Source organism: Carassius auratus, chromosome 22 (assembly GCF_003368295.1).
Source record: "Carassius auratus strain Wakin chromosome 22, ASM336829v1, whole genome shotgun sequence".
Taxonomy (NCBI): Eukaryota; Metazoa; Chordata; class Actinopteri; order Cypriniformes; family Cyprinidae; genus Carassius; species Carassius auratus.
Window position 1 is genome coordinate 11,326,790 of NC_039264.1, and position 22,406 is coordinate 11,349,195.

General features: G+C 38.2%; 1 protein-coding gene across 1 annotated transcript in view; it reads left to right on the forward strand.

Moving 5' to 3' along the window:
• The window catches only part of LOC113039692 (protein dispatched homolog 3-like), a 49,635-nt gene that overhangs the window by 7,266 nt on the left and 19,963 nt on the right, over window positions 1-22,406 (forward strand). The window contains exons 2-7 of the mRNA XM_026197713.1: window positions 10,882-11,874; window positions 13,248-13,467; window positions 15,237-15,373; window positions 18,691-18,825; window positions 18,920-19,080; window positions 20,655-20,794. Coding sequence (XP_026053498.1) covers window positions 10,890-11,874; window positions 13,248-13,467; window positions 15,237-15,373; window positions 18,691-18,825; window positions 18,920-19,080; window positions 20,655-20,794 — 1,778 coding nt within the window. The 5' untranslated portion in view covers window positions 10,882-10,889. The remainder of the gene's footprint in view (window positions 1-10,881; window positions 11,875-13,247; window positions 13,468-15,236; window positions 15,374-18,690; window positions 18,826-18,919; window positions 19,081-20,654; window positions 20,795-22,406) is intronic.

Below are 22,406 nucleotides of genomic sequence, written 5' to 3' on the forward strand. Positions count from 1 at the left end.
ATGAAGCATCTCACAACGACACACGCATCTACAAAGCTAGTGGCCAAAAACACTTTTCTTACAAAGATAATACTTGAAGTGCATGAAAAAACTCTTGCTGTCTGTTGACGTGCAATAAATATAGAAAGTTATGTACAAACACCTGTTTATTCTATACATTTCAACTGACTTGTTAAAACAGCTCAAAAAATACAAATTCTTTGACATATAGCAACTTTTTATTTTATTATTATATTAACGCAAATAGTTACTTTCCCTGGTAACGAGTTACTTCTATTATAGAGTAATTCAGTTACTAACTCAGTTACTTTTTGGAACTAGTAGTGAGTAACTATAACTAATTACTTTTTTAAAGTAACGTTCCCAACAGTGTTCACTGGTGAGACTGAATAACGCTTGAAACAGGGATGCTGCGGAAGCCCCATCCTTCCCAAATGAGGTCTCGGGAAAAAATACACATATAGCATCCATTTAGGTGTACAGTATATGGAGAAATTTGAGGTGATTAAACCCTCTTATGAAAGGCAGAGGTCTGCCGGTGAAACACAGGGTCTAAGGCTATACCGTGGACTATACACATACAAGTACCGCTTAGGTCTCAGTATGGAACCCAGCCTTCCATGGTTCTCAAGGATTCATAATGAAGGCCTGGCAGCGGACGTTCCGCCGCGTCCAGCTGCCTAGGGTGATGAAGGATCTCAACAGGGTCTACAGTACGGACACTCTAGAGCAGTTTTAGCAAGCCAAAAGTAACCAGGGCCTCTCAGTGCCACTACCCGTTTGAGGTGAGACAAAGGCTATAGAACCTAGCGAATGTGTTAGGGGTCGCCCAGCCCACAGCTCTACAAATATCTGTCAGCGAGGCACCATGAGCCAGCGCCCAGGAGGATGCAACACTTCTAGTTGAGTGAGCTCGCAACCTGAATGGGCAAGGCACACCCTGTGCCTGATAAGCCAGGGTTATGCCATCCACAATCCAGTGGGCCATCCTCTGCTTAGAGACGGCATTCCCCTTCTGCCAGCCACCGTAACAGACAAAGAGCTGGTCTGAGGTCCTGAAACTTTGTGTTCGGTTGATTGTAGCATCTCAATGCTCGGACGGGACAGAGCAAAGCCAGGTCTGGGTCTGCCTCCTCCAGGGGCAGTGCTGGCAGGTTCAACACTTGGTCTTTGAACGGTGTTGTGGGAACCTTGGGCACGCAGCCAGGCCGGGGCCTCAGGATTACTTGAGAGTCAGCCGGCCCAAACTCTAGGCACAAATTGTTGACAGAAAATGCATGCAGGTCCCCTATCCTCTTGATGGAGGCCAGTGCAAGCAGGAGCAGAGTTTTCAATGTAAGAAACTTTAGCTCACCTCAATGCAAAGGCTCAAATTGGCCCTGCTGTAGTGATTACAGCACTAGAGTCAGGTCCCAAGAGGGTATAGAGGAACCTGATGATGAAATCATGCTTACCTAAAGACTTCCCATTCACATGGTCATTATACCCAGCAATTGCGGAAACTTGGACTTTGAGGGTGGAGGGAGACAGCCTTCGCTCCAGCCCTTGCTGAAGAAAGGAAAGCATGACCACAATTGGGCATCTACAGGGGTCCTCTCGGTGAGAAGAACACCACTTGACGAACAGGTTCCACTTCAAGGCATAGGCGTGTCTCGTAGACAGTGCTCTTGCTGAAGTGTTGGTGTCCACTACCTCCTGGGGTAGGTCACCTTGAACCTCCGTGTCCCATCCACGGATCAGACATGGAGTTTCCAAAGCCAAACAGTGCCCCATCTCTGAGTCAGTAGATCCTTACTCAGATGAATCAGCCAAGGAGGGGCTGTCGCAAGGAGAGCTAGTTCCGGGAACCAGGTCCGAGTGGGCCAATACGGCGCCACTAGCAAGACTTGCTCCTGTCCTCCCAGACTTTGCACAGTGTCTGTGTGAGAAGGCTCACTTGGGGAAATGCATATTTGCGTAGGCCCTGTGGTCCATGCCGAGAGTTCCTTCAGTCAGGGAGTAGAACAACTGGCAGTGAGAGGTCACTGGAGAAGCAAACAGGTCTACATGAGCAGCTCCGAAACATCTCTAAATCAGCTGGACCATTAGGGTATGGAGTCACCATTCTCCCTGGAGCATTGCTCAGTACAGCTCGTCGGCTGTACAATTGAGCCGGCCTGGAATGTGAACGGCACGAAATGACCTCAAAACCTACCGACTCCAAAGGAGAAGGTGGCGGACGAGTTCCGACATGCGACTGGAGCGCAGACCATCTTGTCGGTTGATGTACGCAACGGTCACTGTGTTGTCTGTTTGGACCGGCACATGCTTGCCTTGTAAGTGACCATTGAGACGGTTCGATGCGAGGTGCACTGCTAACAACTCTAGGCAATTGATGTACCACTGCCACTGCGGGCCTGTTTAAATACCTGAGACTGCATGCTCATTGTACGTGGTCCCCCAGCCGGTAGTGGAGGCATCTGTGTAAACCACAGCATGCCTGGCGATCTGGAGCCCTACCATCTCGCCGACCCAGGAAAGTATAGCTGCTATCTCTGGATCCGACTCAGGCTTTGCCACGGCCACGGAGGGTAGCAGCGGCAACAGGACTCCGTCCCCCTGAAGGTAGCGGAGCCTAGTTCGCAGCTCCGAGATGGTCATCTTCCTGCAGTGGGAACATGACACATCCACGAAGGCCAACTCAGCGTGCTCGACGCCAAGACATGTGAGGCAGTGATCATGACCATCACCGCACCCAGAATCGCACGGGTGAAACGGCATCCTTTTAGGATGATCTGTCATCTTTATAAAGATACACCCATTAAGCTCTTTTAGAGAAATTTGCTCTTTAGGAAGTGATCTTTTAGTGCTGAGGTATACAGGGGAATTGACCGCTTGCAACATCACAGGAGGTAGTGCAGCCTGAAGTGTGTAATCCACTCAACACAGGAACAACCGCCGCTGAAGTGCCATCTCGCCAACACACAAAGCTTCTGAGAGTGTGCTGAACTCGTAGTTCACAGCAGACACAGTTGAGCAGAATTATACTAATACTAGGCTAAAGTTTAAGGTCTTGCTCAGGGGCGGAGCCAGAAGATGTAAACATTCGGGGCTTAGCCCAAACCTAGGGGGCTGCAGGGGTGTACTCCGCAGGGGAGATTTTTTTCCCCCCATTTATGTCAGCTAAATGCACTATTTTTCAGGCTGTTTGAGATAACAGAATGCCTAAAAATCTATACACTATCTGGGAAAATGATGGTAAAAAAAAATATTCACCCAGTAGAGCCTACAAACTATTTTGTATTTAATTGTTCTCCAGCTATATTTCTCAATTAATCTATCTTCTTATCCCACTAATGTGCCGAGAACAGAACATGCCCTGAAATAACTTAGCATTTGATACATTGGGATATATTGCTTTTGAATCTCTCTCTGGCCGGTGAGGTTTGCTGTTACGAGTTCCTTTTAAAAAAAATTGTTATGTCCATAATGTTAATTTCAGGCGGTTAGTCAGTGAGCTCGCTGCGACGGCGGTGAAATAAAAAGCCCACCAGCCCCTAATGACAACGACGAAGAAGATGATTTATATTCTTCTTCGTTAGTTTTTATCAGCAGTTGCCAAACAAGCGAAGTGATGCGTGATGCTTTACCGTCCGCCACAACGCACAGTAATAGAGCTTTTGTTTCTTTTTTTTTTGCCGCTCCAGTCTGAGAGACTGAGAGGAAATGAAACAAAGTTGAAATTATTTTAAAAAAGCTAAAAGATTCGGGGCTTTTGACAAAACATTCGGGGCTTAAGCCCCATTAGCCACCCCCCCGCTCCGCCCCTGGTCTTGCTTAATTTATTTAAAAATAATTATTGAATTTCTGTTAATTTTTACACTACCCAGCTAACAAAATATTCTAAAACATTTTGCTAATGGTTACAGTACTTTCTCTGAATGTTCCATATGTCCAGTTTTTAACATGGTTTAGAAACCTTTTTTTCTTGGTTTTGCAGGTTAGGGGAACATTCAATTTGATCATTTTGTCATCATTATGAGTATATTATTTTTAAATGTTACAATGTTACCCATACAATGACATAACTCACTGCTGAACTTTCACAGTATGATGCATTGTTGTCAACTCAAAATTAAAGGGATAGTTCTCCAAAAACTGAAAATTCTCAAAAGTTATCATTTATTCACCCTCAAACTGTTTCCAACCTGTACGAGTTTCTTTCTTCTGTTGAGCACAAAATATATTTTGAAGAATATTGGTAACCAAACAGTTGACAGTAGTCATTGACTTATTTACTAATTTATCCAAAATAAACTTTCCCTTTAACTAGCTAATCACGACTGTTTCCCAAAGCCTCAGTAACATACTCATGCTTCTGTTACTTGATTCAACACTGTTGGACTGTTGTTAATGGAGTCACGCACAGTGGTGGAGTAATAACCTCTGCTAGTTAAATGATCACAATTAATGATATTATTATAGTTCATGTACATAAACAACAGAAGGGCATTCATTTTTTTATTGTTAATTCAGTCACCAGCTTTTTATGTAAACTATGTTGGTAACTTTTAACCATAGTTGGTTAAAGATGCTTTTGGGAAATGCACCTCAACTTTGTATTATGAGGTGGATCAACCAAATATTTATTGAATAAAAAAAAAAAGAAAATCAATATTTTAAAAAATTAAAACAAACAAATTAATAAATAATAATAATAATAATAATAAATAAAAAATTTAAATGAACAAGTAATAACTTGTATAAATATGTCCATAAAATAAAAATTAAACCTAAATTAACATTGCTGAAGGTAACATTAAATGAGCTGTAGATTTATTAAAAAAAAACATTAAAATACAGAAAAATAGAAAAAAAAAAGAGAAAAAGACAGCGATCTCCCCAATTTTCTCTCTTTCATCTTCACGAGTCAGGGGGAGAGAGGGGAAAACCAAGCAGGTCTGGCCCATTTCTCAGCTGTGAGTACAGAATCCCAGTGTCTTTCACGCATGGGGACCAGCAATGACAGCACAGCAACACAACAAGAGCAGCCATAATTAATGTGCTCATGATATGCTATATCTGCCAGTGTTTCAATTCTCCAAGCATGCATGCTTACAGTAAACGGATGAAGTCTCAGGCGATATTACTGGGGACATCTTTCCACCTGCTTCAGGGAAAAGAATTAAGCTATTAACCCTTTTAACCAGCCACGCTCACAGTAGACATGGCAGTATAGCAAGGGAGTTTTAAGTAGGGGTGTATATCTATAACCAGTGTTGGGGAAAGTTACTTTTAAAAGGAATGCATTACAATATTTATTCCCTAAAAAGGTAACTAATTGTTTTAGTTAGTCTTAATATAAATAAGTTCTATTTTTGTAAAAAAAAAATCGGCCAAGGAGGGGAAAATGAATTTGAAATGAAATTTTTGAAATGAATAAGCTTGCATCCCCTAAACTAAAGTGTGAACTATTCCTCACTTGAGTTGCACATCATTTGTAGAACTTTCTTAACCATTACAAATGATCTGTAGTTGTATACAAGACATTTATAACACTTTCTGCATCCAGTAATTTCTGTAACAAATGTACTGTGAAAATGTATTTCTGCTATTCCTCACCTGTTACAATGGTTGCATTCTTTTGTAATTGATTTATTCATGCATTAACACAACATCTATAACAGGTGTTGAACACTTAGTAGTATGCACTGCAGAGTAAGTGCTGACTGGTGAGGGTATAGAGAGATATAGACAGATGTTTTCTTTGACACACGTAGAGTATTTTAACGCTGTGCGATCTTCAGTGGAAGGTTAAAATGGTTCACTTCATCACTAGTTCCCACAGACTCCATGCAGAACAAGTCTGTGCTGATGAGAGAAAGGATTTAATACAACCCACTGGAATCCCCTGACTGTAAGTCATTTACATTCACTTGAAAACACAATTTATTATTCTTAAAAAATAATAATAAATAAATAGCTTTAGCATAATTGCAGATTTGTTCTTTTTAACAGACCTGCTCACAACAAAACATGATTAAATTATAAACTGATCATTTACTAATGGTTTGATAATCAATATTTGAATATTTTATGATATGACACTTTTTTAAGATGTAAAAAGATTTAACTTATGACAGATTTGTAAAGCATTAGCATATTACATAATAATAATTTGTGTAATAATAATTGTGTAAATTAATAGTTTATCATTATCTAATCACTTGCAAATAACGTTTAGCTGAATTAACAAAACATACATACATTGTTAGCATATCACTTATTTATCATTCTTGCATGGTTTGTAAATGATTAGTTTATCATTAACTAAACAATTATAAATGATTTACAAGTGAACTTTATTATAAAGTGTAACTGCAAAGTTATTGGTTAAGAAAATGGGATTAAATACATAACGGGTATTTTTAACATTGAATTATTGCTGGTGTGCATTCCACTGTTTTTGTTTATTTTGAGGAATCCTGAATATTATTTTTTATAAGTGAGATGAGCAAATGCATGTTCACATTTAGTGTAGAACTACAGTAATCATCATGTTCACTCAGCGAACACAAAACCTCTGAATTTACTCCTGAAAGTAACTCAGATATTTTCTTTATTTCTGTGTTGGAAATTAAGAAGTAACGCATTACTAAATACTTAAAGAAATTAATCTGATTACTTAACATGCGTTACCTGTGTTTGTGTTGTGTTTCCCCCTACACTTTCTGTGATGAGGCCTCAAGTGGAAGTTTGTCTAAAATACGAGAAAATAACAGTATACAGTCAATGTAATTTTGTTAATTTCATAGTTTACACATAGCAAATAAGCCTTGCGCATAAATTAAAAAGTGGTACTGTAGATTGCTGTCCATCATCAACAGCACTACTTTAATAAGAAAACGCTCCAGCTGGTCATAGACTACAAACGTATAAAAACTGAAACGAGTTAATAAATGAATTTCCTGATCTATTTCTCAGACACGTCTGGTATAGACAGCCTCGAGCCGTTGTGACACACTCGTTGTAGAGTCGGTGTTACATCACACGTCTGCAGGAGTGAGTAAAACATAAAAGCGTTACACTGTATTTTTCTCCTGGAAGGTTTTATGTATTTAAATACACATATCAAATAGAAGAAAATGTTTATGATGTGGTATCTTATTTGATGTCATTCATGACAAGCTCTGAACTCTGAAAGAATTCACAATATACAGAAACTGCAACATGCTCATTGTCATTCATTGAGTTTACACCCATTCTCTTAACACTCAGTATTGCATTGTAATTTGAAATGCTTATCTTAAATAACAGGCTGTCACATGGATCTTTTATCCAGTAGAAACAAGGAGTGACTGATTTTATAGATATTATTTTTCTATTATTTGACAAAAGTCACATATGATTAAATGTCTTTATACACATTCATGGACACCTATTTTGTTCTACACTTAAAAAATAAAGGCCCTTGATTGGCCTTGATGGTTCTATGAAAAATAACATCCATAGAATATTTTCATTACACTAAAGTTCCTTTATGACTTTTGATACAAATACAAAATGCATCTTTAAGAGATTGTGACTCTCAACTGTGAAAATTGACATGAACCCGGATTGTGCAAAGCTGCCTCTGGTCAGTACTAGAGATGTGCATTTGGTGTGAATGATAAATTGGTGTATTTGACGTCATAAGAGGCATTACCCCACAACTAATGTTTATTTAAGCGATATAGCAAATGTGCAAAGTATGCATAATGGTGCTGTGATGTAAATAATGGGCCTCATTACCAGAGATGTCAGAATGCAACATCTTACACTGTCTCTTAAGCTGTTTAGTATCACGGCTGTTACAACAAATGGATTGCAGGTCATCACAGAGCACTGAATTAGTCATGACTACTCTCGTTCTCTAGGATTTCCTCAACAGCCTACAGCAATATATCTCAGAAAATGGTGCAATCACATTTTACATGGCAGGAAAGATCCACAAATCATTTTGTGACAGATCTGGAATAGGAAGTGGGATTTTCAAAGCAGGGCAGGGTTTGTGGCACATACATAAAGCAAAAAAAAAAAAAAAAAATTGCAGTTGCTCAGTGTTTTGTGTTGTAGATGGTCATAGTGCTTTGTATTGCTGTAAGTAACAGTATCAACCTGTAGTTTGACAGTAAAAGACTAGGAAACAGTGACCATCATTAGCTTTTGAGGACCTGTAATCACCCATAATATAGTCCACACCTATGCTGAAAAAAGCAGTCATATCATGTGACCATTTTAATCTGAGATTAGAAAAAATAAAACATAAAAGAACATAGGCCTAAGTCTTGAGAACAACATATTAAAACTGCTGTTTGTAACTTTTGCCCCTTTGTCGCCATCTCTGTTTGAAACCTGCATGCGGAATGATCTTCTTTATGTGTGATGTCCATTTGCACGGCTCCTCAGCGCGAATAAATCTAATTTTTGAGGAGTATGTGTGGCGGTCAGGTCACGTTCAACAATGCTGATCATTATTATTGTTGTACGTACTTTGTTCTCAAATTGTTAATGTTAACAACATCCACATTGCATGACTACGTGAATTTAGTGTGTATTGGTGTTACATTTTTGTTATTGTTATTACATTCGAATGAAATTGTTCTGTTAACCTCAAAAATCAGTCTCTTCCTTTATCTGTCTCTTTCGCTCTTTTCAAAAATTCATTCTGAGCCTAATGAATTTGTCCTCTGCTGAGGCAGATGTTAAGCTCTCGACATACTGTGAAGACAGATGTTGGTTCCCATCCTCTTGAGATGCCACCAACCAAATATCCTGCTCAAAATAACCATCCTCTCCTGTGGAGAAACACAATATGCTGTCATCATGACTGAATTGAAAATGGAACTGAAGACAAAAACCAATTAAAATTTTTTCAATGGTTTTACTTTGATGAATGTAAAACAGCTCAAATATCACTGATGAATATTTAATTATATCTCAATCCTGTCATCATAGTTCTTTATTTATTTTGTGGTGGGTTTCTGATGGTATTGAAAGACTTATTTTCCATACATAGAAAGCTGATCAGCTGAGTGTAAGCAAATGGTTATTGACAGACTTGCAATCACCAGAAGATTATTTCACATTCAGAATGAATTACAGATTAATATTTCATTTAGCTAAATGTTTAGTCATCATAAAGGGAAAGAAGGTCTGCTTTCATTCAGTCTCTTCACATTACTTCCCATATTTTCCCATCACTACCTACCAAATATCAATCAATCAATCAATCAGTCAGTTTTGATGTGTGTGGTTTTGTTGAATAACATAGATGAGTAAATGATGACAGAATTCTACTTTTGTAGTGAACTATGAAATTTAGTTGAAAATGAGCTGTAAAAGTCTTTTTAGACAACAAACAAATATTTCAAATGAATCATTAATCTCATACGAGCCCATAGAGCTTACACTAGATGTACACCTGAGCTTAGCCTACGGTGTTTGTGCATTGAAAGGTGACTTTTAAGTGGCTTCTATCTCAGAATGCTAATTACTACCTCAACAGCTTATCAGTTTTCCAGGAGGGTTTATTTAATGGCTAAATCAAGCATCGATCCACCACAGACCATCTGATCCCAGGAGGAAAATCTTCAGAATCTCTGTGGGGCAGAGATACATGGATGAAACATTCGTACCTGTCTGCCTCCCTTCTCTCTCTCTCTCTCTCTCTCTCTTGGCCCCTGGGCTCCACACTCTGCTGAAAGTCAATGACTTCCTGCCTTGTGCTTGCACACTGGGCTCTGGGGGCAATCTGTGTTGAAAATGAAATGGTACAAGCTCAGTTCCACGCTGCCTCTGACTTTATTGTACATTAGGCAGGTCTTACATTGGACTCCTGTCTCTCTCTCTGTCAGCAATTAGGCAGGCTTAGACGTGTTGAATGATTTAATTTTCAGTGACGCTGCCAACTGTGTGTCAGCTGCTGATAGCATGTTATCTCTGGCTCTCTGTCCCTGTTCTCTCGCTCTCTCACTAGTTCACTCTGGCTCTTTTTAAGTGAGTGTATATAAGTTTAAAAATGTTCTATAGCAAAGTTGGCTTTTTCGACAATATTAGCATAAATCCATATCATTTTGTCATAGTTTGTCACTTATAAATGTAGGGTCATCACAAAATGTTCAGTTCAGTTCAAATATACATGTACAGAAAATGCTTGTGTTAATAAATGTAAATAATAATAGCAGAAGTACAAAAATTATCTTAGGCTGTATGGTGGAAAAAGTTGAATATTTTGTTGGACAGTGAGGAGCGTTTGAGTCCACTGCATTAGATATCAAATATCAGGAAGATATCTGTACTCAAATGCTGCTAGATCTCTTCTCAAAACTACCATCACTTGTTTACATTTCCTAAATTATGATGAAAATATTTCACAATGCAAAAAATAAATAAAATAAAAATAAATAGTAATGCTCCTCAAAAAGAGTTCTGCAGATAAAGCCATTTAGTATTCAAAATGCTCTGCTACTATGAAATCTCCTCACAGTTCGGTGAGAAGAACATATTATCGGACACATGCACGTACTTCCTCTGGGTTCAGCATCTCATACCAAAGGCCAAACCATCTGCCAGCCTGATCGCTGGCCTGTGAGACTCGGTTCACTGTTTCCTTCATTTCTTTTCCGCACTCACTACCCAGAGGCCAAAACCTTCCACGATTACATTTAAAGAATGACAGACTTATCGTCTGTGTCCTTGTTTTAGCAGCAGCCAGCCGAGAATAACCTGCCACTCTCTTAAGGATGCTCAGTAAATCAAGTACACTTTATTGTTGTATTCACCTGTCCAGAAGCAAACAGGAGCACCCAGAAGGCCAAAAGGCGTTAATGTACACTAAGTGTTTTGTGTCTTTTGTTGTAGTGTCATCCATGGATTCGGAAGATGAACCCTTGTTGCTCCAAGGTACCTGGAACCTAAGTGAGTTTGAGGAGCAAGAGGAGGAGGAAAAGGAAGAGGAGAGAGATGGAGAAACAGAACAAGTAAATGGAGAGGAACAGGTCTGTAAAGGGTTTTGGTGGGCTTTGGGCTGGGTGTACACACAACCCTGGGCGAGCGGGCTGGTTCTGGCCGTGGGATTTCTGGTACCCTTTGCCCTCTCTGCTTATATGTTCCTTCGCTGTGAACCACTAGACATTGACCTTTCTTACAGCGCATTCGAGGTCAGGAGTCATGCATCAGCAGAACATTTTGACGCTCTTACCATTGCACTGAAAAGCCAGTTAGGGTCTTGGGACAGGCACAGGCGGGACGCCGAGGGATTTGACCTTGAAGCCAATGCTCTGAGGGACCTTTTGTTGCTCATGGTAAACCGAAAAGGGAAGGATGTCTCTACACAGATGAATGTGACAGAATCCGCAGAGATCTTGGGACAGACTGAGATGGAGGCACACAATGACACCAGACAGTTTGGAAATGAGAAAAACAACAAGATGGAAGAGGAAAAGACAGACTCTGTCAAGCCAAACATAGCAGTAAAGCTCAATTCAAGTGATACTGAAGATCACAGGAAACCAGACTCACTCTTAACGAGGAAGCGAAGATTTGCTGGTTACTCCTACCTCCAGACCCAGGCCCTCTGGAGGATAGAGCTAGTGTTTGTGGCCCAGGGCGACAAGGATAATAACATCTTCACCCCCGAACGCCTTCACACCATACACCATGTAGAGAGACTTCTAATGCAGCACCCTCAGTTTCAGCAGTTCTGCTGGAAGCCATTGGAGGCATTGCGAGACTTGCCACTGGGACCTTCCTTCTGCTCCCCTCCAAGCTCCCTTCTGTCCTACCTCTTTCCCAGTGAGCGAAGGGGGAAGATCTACTATGATGGAATGGGTCCCGATCTAGCTGACATACATGGTGAGTCATGGGGAGGGGGGCACACTATCCCACTCTCCACAAACAATTCAGAAATCCTTATTTATTTTTAACTTTAATACTTTTGAATGCTGTATATTGAGTATAATGAAGCTCAATTACAGCAAATAAGCTCAGCTAAACTCACTAAAACAGTAGTGTGCTTTATTTGATTCACTGGTGACCAGCTTGTACCTCTAGCTGGTTCTTAGCTGTTTCATGTTGGTTAAGAAGGTTGACCAGTCGGACTACAAGTTGGTAAAGATCTGGCTGATCTGTAAGACCACCTTGGATCAGAAACATGCCAGCTTGACCATGTTAAACTTGAATGGCCTGGTTTTCCAGAAGAGTTAGTCCTGGTTAACACATATCAGGGGTGTCCAGTTCTGCTTCTGGAGGGCCAATATCATATCCACCTTATTTTTCAATGCGGAAGAAAGCCATTTTCTCTGGTTCATTAGCCATAGGGAAAGAACAAGAAGAATAACAAAGTGCAGTAAATGGTAAAACTGTTTGTACTACAGACAATTGTGTTCATAATTAAGATAATACATAAAAATAATATGGTAAAAAATACCAGTTTGCAATATCGAGCAGCAAAACAATAGCTAGAAGACCGGAAGCCAGACACATTAAATTTACAAATGGCTGTGCCCACTTTTTTTGCACTGCTTTATTTAACTTTATTATTAATTTTATCATATGTCTTTTTTATATTCCCTTATTGTATAGCTGTACCTTATATTTTATATTTGATCTAGATGTTTAGGCTTTACTGTTAGTGTTATCTGTATGCACCGAGGGTCTGAGAGTGACATAATTTCGATTCTCTGTATGTACTGTACATGTGGAAGAACTGACAATAAAGAAGACTTGACTTGACTTGACTTGACTTTTACAGGAAAAATAAGGTTGATAGAGTTTAGTTCTGAACTGCTCCCAACACATTGGCTTGGAAGTTTCCAGTGTTCCTAAAGACCCTGGTCCAGATGTGTCCAATTAGGTTTTTAGTTAAACTCTTCAGGAAAGCGGCCCACTTGGAGCAGGACTGGACACCCCTGGACAAATATAATGTATAGAGCAGGGGTCTCCAATCCTGCTCCTGGAGAGCTACTGTCCTAAAGATTTCAGCTCCAACTTCAATCAAACACACCTGTACCAGCTAATCAAGGTGTTAAGAGCTTACAGACAGGTGTGTTGAAGCAGGGTTGGAACTGAAGTCTGCAGGATGGTAGCTCTTCAGGAGCAGGGGTGGAGATAGAGTAACCACAAATAGTGTTTTTTTATGTTCAGTGCCTCTTCATAATTTCGTCCAAATTAAGATATATATTTTTTTTGTTGTTGATAAAACTGATTGTAGTATCCTCTATTCTCAGGGGCCCTGAGCCTGGCGATCACTCATCCGCAGTTTTACTGGTACGTGGATGAGACACTCACACCAGACAAGCTTCAGTCCTCTCTTCTTCGCAGTGAGATCCATTTTGGAGCTCCTCTCCCCTCCTTCTACTCTCTCCAAGACAGACCTCTAGAACAGAGACATCTCTACAGAGATTTTGTGGTGCAGTATGCGGACATCCTGTCACAACAATCCACCAGGTGGGTGTTGAGATTACAGCTGGTGCTGGGATGATTTAAACAAGAAGACGTGTTGTTTATTTGTCTGGTCTAATACCATGCATGCTTAGGAAATGCAGAATCAATTTAACAAACATATAAACCAGGAATTCAGCAGGAGATTCATGATTGATTATGGGGCATTAAACATGGTGCTTGGATCGTAGATTGTGCCTTGATGCAAACATTTAGTTAATTATTTATTTTTAATAAATGAAGCTATCTTTCTAAATTTACTCAGTCGCTGAAGATTAGAATATAGACCATAAAGAATAAAAATATGCAAAATGTAATTAGGTCCTAGTTGGTGGAAGCTTTATTCCCACCCTGTCTTCTCCAATTCATGTAACTTGTCTTTTTTCTTATGCAAATCCTTACCTGCGTATAATTTCCACTTGAAAATTGCCAAGTTGGTAAGTGAGATATTAGACTGCTAAAAATACTTTTTGGTTTTTTATTTCTAAACATTTCTAAACATCCTTAAAGATACGATTACAAGACATTGGGACATGTTTTCAGAGCAATACAGTATTTTGAATATCCTTTGTCTTGTTTAAACCTTAAACCAAGTATAACTTTTGCAGTTTTGTTTCTCAGGTTACTTTATTGTATATAGAACATTTAATTATTTTCTGGAAAACAACAAATGTATTAAATAATAATAATAAAAAAAGACAAAGTGAAGGTTAATATAACCTTTCAGAGGATGAGGTTTTAATTGCAATTAGGGCTACACTTTGGTGTGACTGGTAACCCATCTGTCTGCAGAATGTTTTTCTTTGGAAAATGTATTCATGAATTTCAGAACAAACAGACACACACAGACACACACACACACGCACACACACACACACACACACACACACACACAAAATAAATAATAAAAAAACATTTTTTAAACATGGACCTTCCCTGCCATGGAAAATGTTTTCCAATTGCAATCAGTTGTGCAAAATGAATGAACTGCTTTCAGTGCTCACCTCTATTCAATAAGATGTCATTTTTATTCTAAAAGTGATTGACTGTAAATTAAAATTAAAGTGTGTGTGAGAATTGTCATAAGGCAGAATTTGCTTTCATAAATTTGACATCTATAACTGCGCCATGAACTTATGAGGACAATCTCAATGGCACAATAGTGATGAATCATGGCTCCGTCCTCCTGCTCTTCTGTGCAGCAGCTGGGGATACTGTTCACTTTAATAACACAAAACTAACGAGTTATATATAAATGATTAAACACACAATGGGAATCTATTCAGTCACTAAGTATTCCTTAGTGTCAATAACAAAAGTCAGGCTGCAGTCATCTTTGCAAATGAAGCCCCAGAAGGACGATCACAGACTTTGAAACCAAACAAAACCAGCCATGAATCAGAGACAATGACTCAAAGCTTTATTACATCTGCAAAACACCCCTAATATACTTACAGCTGTCAAGACAGTGAATTTCAGCAGATGCTCTTCAAATGACAGTCATTACTGCCAGCATGACAGTGGTAGGAGGCCTAGAGATGATCTAGTGGCCTGTCTCAGAATAGACCCTCATTGTTTCTCTGATACTGTAATAACTCCTTTAAGAGCCCCCCGATGTAATTAAGATAATCTTTTCCAAACACTAATGTGTGCTCATTTTCTCTCTCTAATCCCCCTCATCCGGTCCTCCTTTTGTAAAACATTGACTGAAGTCAACCATAACCCATCTCGACTATCCTTCTGTCTCATCCCTTTTTTATTCTCTCTCTCTTCAGTAAAGTGAAGGTGTTGTACGGGGGTACGGAGTTATTTGATGATGAGGTGCGGAAGACCTTCCACAGTGACATGTTGCTGGCGTTGTTCAGTGGGGGATGCATTACTGTCCTTGTGTACGTTCTCACTTCATTTTCTGGTAAGACACCGACCAAGCCTTCCAATCAAATAAACCCGCAGACTCCATGTTTTACAGCGAGTCGAGGCTTTTGTTGTGCAGTCACTACAAAGTAAAGATGCAAATGTTCAATATATAAGTATATTTAAAATTCTATTTCAATTCTTTCAAGTTATTAGTTGATTAACTCTATGTTGGTTACATTTAGCAGGCAACAGAGAAACGTGTTGCAGGGAATTCATTGTTTTGATTGACTGAGCACTGATATTCATTGCATTTAGTGTTTGTCTGCGATTGCTGTCAGTCTGTGCAGTGGTGGCGAGGGGGGGGGGTATTTTTCAGTGAGCCTTTCTGCGAGTTACATTTATCGACCTTATTTTTAATGTAAGAGCTGGCACAGACATTTTTAGCTTGAATGTGCAAGGCTTTTAAGCTTCTTTGAGTTATTTTCGCTGTACACTCCTTAATACAAGGCTTAATGTGTTGTTTTAATATGAATGAATATTTATATTGATTTTTCAGATGTGTTTTACCCATATTTTGAATTACAAATTGCATTGGATTGCATTTAAGGGTACACTTATATACTGGTAATTTTGCCAAGCCATTATCTGTTTTTTGACTGAGTGTTTTCATATAGTGTATAAAAACAGTCCTTTATGCTGCTTGTATGTTATCATGATATTTTCATTTATTATAATCATCCATTTTAATTGATCGCTTTCAAATTTATTGTAATTTATTACAATCAGATGCATGGTTTGTGTAATGTGTGCTATTTAAGCAAGTGCACGGCGAAGGAGGTTCCATTAGTTAACGTTAGTTATTGTGTTAACTACAGTTAACTAGCAGTGAGCAATTTACTTGCTACAGTATGTATTAATCTTCATCAAGCTTAGTTCAAAAAAGTCAATTCAATAATATAAACAGATAATTTTGCATAACAGTTTATTTTAATAATATCTGTGTGAATGTTGAAAATAACATGGATTAATAACTAAGATTAAAAAAATGTTTTCTTTTTAGGTCGCATTTTATTTTAAACGTCCAATCCTCACTATTAACTAACTATTAACTATGATTTTTTGCCTCAATAATCTCCTAATTTGCTGATAGTAGATTACTGATAATAGTTAGTGAGGTAATTGTAAAGTTTAAGATTCAGGGATCTAAAATATGGTCACAAAGACTCATGCACTAATATCTGCTTTATAAGTACTAATAAACAGCCAGCATGCTATAATATATATGCATGATAATAAGCAATCAGTTAATAATGAGAAATGGTCCTTAAAATAAAGTGTTGCCATTTTTTTTTATTTGTAATATTTCTAATGTATTTTATTTATCATGAACTTACAGTTCCCAATACTGCTTCATAGACTATTTATTTTTTCTTGGTTAATTTCAAGTTGAAATTAACAAAAGCTAATTAACATTTTTAATTAATTAATTAACAAAAACTAATGAAAAAAACTAAATATTACATTGATAAATTAACATTAATATACATTAATACATGCTGTCAGAATGGTTAATTCATGATCAAATGTGTTAATAGTGTTAACAGATTGTATTGCAAAGTGTTACCTATTTATCAAAATAAAAAAATGCTGATTTAATTTAATTTCACAGATCAGGTGGATATTGACTGGTCAATACATGAATTTTGGTTTGTTAAAGTAGCATAGCAGATATGATTTAAGTTTTAACGTTTGACTTGTTTTTCATTGAAATTGCGACGGGATTTCATTTTCTCGTCTACAGAAAGGCCTCGGTATGCTTTGTAACAACATATGTGTCAACAGATAAGCTGAAAAATGATTTCTGAAATGAAATCTGACTGATGTCTTGAACCTGCACAAACTCACCCCACATGCAGCAGCAGGAGCTTACAACTTTGTGCCGTATGACTTAATTATTCACAGCAGTAAACATGTATTTTCTAATAAAAGCAAGACTTGTTGATGAAGCAGACTTGAAGGTGCACGAACTGTGGCTTTGGTTGTTGTGCGATTCATCAAGACAATCTTATTGATCTGGCAGTCTCTCAGCTCCACGGCTGCTTTTCTTGGTATATTCATGTCATTATACTATCTGTCAGAACATTCCTGTGGAGCACCACTTTTCCATTTGACATTTTTAGGAAAAGCTCAATAATGCTTTTACACATTATGTAACTTGACCTCTGTGCTTTATCTGTGTATCACATAACCTTTCCTGAACCTTTATAATTCATTTACATCAGCTGCATTTGCAATGTGCTGCATTGTTAAAGAAACATTAGAGAGCTCTCGAAACTCCGTCGTTCCCCTCAGCTTGTGCACCAATTTGTAAACGTTTGTTACGAAACCGTTAGCACTCTCTGTTCACCCCAGCGCATTCAGTTAATTCAGGGATAAAAGCGTGAAAACAGAAAACATCTACTTGTGCTGTAAAGCATGCAGGTCAAAAATATCTTGGCTAATGGTGAATTGAAAACTGCAGTTTGTAATGGTGACATATTTCAGCAAATCCTTGGTGAACTCCGTGTTGGAGCAATTAGCTTGAAATACTGATGCAAACTTACATTTTTAAATACCATGACTATAGCTCAGCCATCAAAATAATGTGGTTTTATAAAAAGGCTATTGTTGTAGTGCTATACGTTTGCTTGCAGTTTATTGTGTGCACAGTCATTCATTTTAGTGAATCGTTCAATTTGGATGATTAATTAAATAAACGTGTTCAAAAGAGAGTTCCTGTGCAGCATCTAAAGCAAAATATTTTGTAAAATTATTAGTTTAACATCACATCATTGAAATGTTTGGAGTCATTAAGATTTACTTTTATTCAGCAAAGACACATTAAATGAATGAAAGTGACAGTAAAGACTTTTATATTGTCACAGAAGGTTAATACTTTCAAATAAATGCTGTTGAATTAGAATGATTTCTGAAGGATCATGTGACACTGAAGACTGGTGTAATGACGCTGAAAATTCAGCTTTGATCACAGGTATAAGTTATATCTTAAAACATATATACTGCATATATCTGTGTCCGTCTTCATTTCAGGCTGCAAAGCAACAAAATCGGATTATTTTTAAAGGGAGGTGATTCTTTTCTTTACCCACTGTATATAGTGTTAATATAGAACTAATAAAAGCAAGTTATACTTTGATATCTAAAAAGTTGATATCTAAATTATTTCAGTTCTTGATAAATAATGTTTAATGACTGCATGCACATTTATGGAACTGCAGTAAGTTACACTCTTATAATAGTTTATCCAGCACTGAAAGTCTGACATTGATTTGACATTATGCTTCATACAGGATCCATTTCATTTCTCTGCAGTGTTTCAGACGTTCTTCGGCTTGGCCAGTATTGGTCTGAGCTGTCTCGTGGCGCTCTTCTTGTATCATGTGGTGTTTGGAGTCAAATATCTGGGCATTCTCAATGGAGTGGCAGCTTTCGTCATCATAGGCATTGGTGAGAATAATAAAACATCAACCTATGAGCCTTGCAAATGAACATAAAGACTGGTTCCAGCATCAGTTTGATCTTCCTCTTTCTTTCCTCCCAGGTGTGGATGACGTGTTTGTGTTCATCAGTACGTTCAGACAGTCAGCCCACCTGACCTCTTCAATGCAGCGTATGATTTACACAATAAAGACAGCGGGCCGAGCCACGTTCCTCACGTCCTTCACAACAGCAGCTGCATATGCTGCAAACACCTTCTCACAGGTGCAGTCGGCCAAGCAGAAGAATAAATATGTCCAGAAAATCAATCCTCAAAACAGTTGTGCTAACATTTTGACCATTTGGAAGGGTGCGTTTTAAGTGAAATACTAGGGCTAAATTTACACTTAGGGAGGATTTAGTTAAGCTCACTTACAATGATAGTCAAGGATTTAAGTTTCTGAATTGTTTTCTACAGGCTGGTTTTGCTGCTGTACCTGTAAAGCTTCACATTCAATTTTAGTCAGAACAGTGGAACAGTGAATTGAACCTTGAATAAAATAAATAAATAAATAAAAAAAACTTAATATTAAGTGTAAAATACCCAGCATACATCAGGGTTTTATGTTTTATGGATCATACAGAATATGGAGCTCAAAATCGAGAGGGAAATGACACCTTAATTTTATTCAGAGGCCTAAAATTAGTAAAATATACAATTAGCTGAAGTTTCTGGTATCAAAAGTATAAATTCTGGTAACCTTTAATGTAAATCAGTAAGATTTTTGGATAATGGATGTATGGATAATCAAGTAAACCTAAGCTGCTTCAGTCCAGTAAGTGTAAAGTAAATTAGCTCTGTTATGATTGGCTAACCTCAACATATTAATCAGGGCTGCCAGGTCTGCGTGACAAAAAACAGCTTAATTGGCGCTCAAAACTAGCTCAGCCGTCTTCTGGGGAAAATGGGTATCAAAATGTGTGCTCCAGGGTGTCAAAACCTCAACTTCAGTCACAGTCGAATTCCAGGGGGGCGGGGATCTCGTTTCAACTTGCAGGCTAAAAGCACATCCTGGGGCAGCATTATAAAAGTAGCCCAATTCCATGGGAGAGCCGTGACATTATCAACACTGATGATAATGTACCGTATTTTCCGCACTATAAGTCGCACTTTTTTTTCATAGTTTGGCAGGTCCTGTAACTTATAGTCAGGTGCGACTTATTTATGTTTTTTTCCTCATCATGACGTATTTTTGGACTGATGCGACTTATACTCAGGTGCAACTTATAGTCCGAAAAATACAGTAATTCACTTTGTTGTTTACTAAATACTACATATGCATATGTCAGTGTGCTCATGGTCATTACATCAATCTCCCTGATGATTTTTGCTAGGATGGTCAATTTTACTCTATAAAACTTCTGCTTTCATCCATGACCTGTGCCCGGTAGATTCTGTAATTTGCCTGTCAATAAAGCTTTAAGTGCTGTGGTAAAACGAGATAAAGTTCTAATTGAACTTGAGGATTTGTATGTGAACTCCTACTTTGAAGCTCAGGATCTAACATCAATCAAAAAATAAACACCATGAGCACAAAATGATGAAATACGCCGCAAGAACATGTAGAGTAGACAGCCTAACATTGCTTTATTTTTAAAGAGGGGTCTTATTTTATTCACATTTGTTTTTTGTACCCATGGGGCTTTTATGTTTCTGTCACCGACTCATGTTTATTCAGCAGCGTATACTGGCGTAATGAGAATCCCGCCTGTTAATTTATTTTAAAACATGCAAAGGAGTGAGAAAATTCTGACAACACCTGACGCGTGACCTTTATCTGTTTTGTATGCATCATTAGATCCCAGCGGTTCATGACTTTGGTCTGTTCATGTCTCTCATTGTGAGCTGCTGCTGGCTTTGGGTGTCCATTCTCATGCCTGCTGCCCTTTGCATCTGGAGTCAGTGTGGAGCTGACCGTGCCAACACCTGTCCCAAATGGTAGATTGTGTTATTTCTTCCAAAATGTTTTTTTTTTTTTTTTTTTGAGAAATGTGCATGTTCTTTCTTTCTTTTTCTGTCATATTGTTAATTCATTAAATGGATAGTAGCTGAAAAACTTAATTTCTTCTGTGGATACAAAAGAAGATATTTTGAAAAAGTTTTTTTTTTTTTTTTAATACAATAGAAGTTAATAGCCACCAAAACTGTTTGGTTACCAACATTTTTCAAAATATCTCAACCTGTTTTCATGGGAAAATGCAGTTATTTTAAAATGTGTCAATTTCATATTAATTTATACGATGTGAATCATATGAAAGGTTAGTTTTTTTGAGAAAGGGTAAGTGTGAATAAGTGGGGGATAAGCAAATGCAAATGAGATTGTTGAAATTCAGACAAACTAGCCACCAATAAGATAAAATGTAAAAGAGTTATGAATTGCCATTGTGTATGAATTGTTGATTTTGAGATTGTGTTGATATGTTTGTGTTTCACAGAAGAAGAAAAGTAATTTTTGGGCAAACTGTCCATTTAAAATAATAGTTTGCCAAGAAATACTAATTCTGTCATCATTAATGTCGTCATGTTGTTCCAAAGTAGTATGTGGTCACTTTTTTCCACTTTGTTCCTTAAAAAGTGTTACCTGTTAAAATGGTCTGTTTCTCAGCTAAAGCTATTGCAGAAGTCAGATGGACCACTTTTATGGTTGTTTTGCATTGCTTTAATGCTTGAATGCTTCAGTCCCCATTCATTGTAACGACACAGAAAAGAGTGAAGAGCACAGTCTTCAAAACATCTTTTTTTGTGCTCCAATGAAGACATTAGGTCAAGTCATACAGGTTTTGAATGACATGAAAGTGAGTAAATGGTGATGGAACTTTTTTTTACATATACAAATTCTGTCATGAAACATCGTGCCCTTCAAAGCCTGTAAGACTTGCTTGTTTCGCTTAAATGTGCTGCTCACTCTTTTCTCATGCAATTACACTGAACGCAGATGGAACTTCTCAAGATTCAAAAGTATTGCAAAAGGACCATAAATGTGTCATAAAAACAGTCCAGATATGACTAGGGTTGGGTACCGAAACCGGGGGACAATATGCAGTGTTGGGCAGTAGCGTCGCTACAAGCAGCGAAGCTACTATTTTAACTACATTTATCAGTAGCTTGGTTTACTGTAGAGTAACTGGTAGCTTAGCTCACTACATTTTCCAAGTAGCTTGCCCAACACTGCCAATATGGAATATGGAAATATACCTATGGAACCGGTATCCACCAAACTGAATAAGGATGCAGATTTCAGTGCCTCATTTCGGTGCCTCTTAAATGCCTGTGCGATCGATTGAGATGTTTGTCCTGGTTCTCCGGAATGTACACAAGAAGCAGGGGTGTCGCTAGGCTTTTTTAATGACTATAGCATTTAGCTCCATAAACTGTAGACAAATTCACGATCGCCTCAGAGTCAGTCTGCTTAAATTTCATATGAAAACAGCGTCAGATCTGTCTCCTCCCCGTCTTTCAGCGCGATCTTCAATCCGCACACCTCGAGCGGACTCAAACAGAAACAGAGGACATAAGGTGTGTGATTATCAATAGGTTGTTAGAATATCTG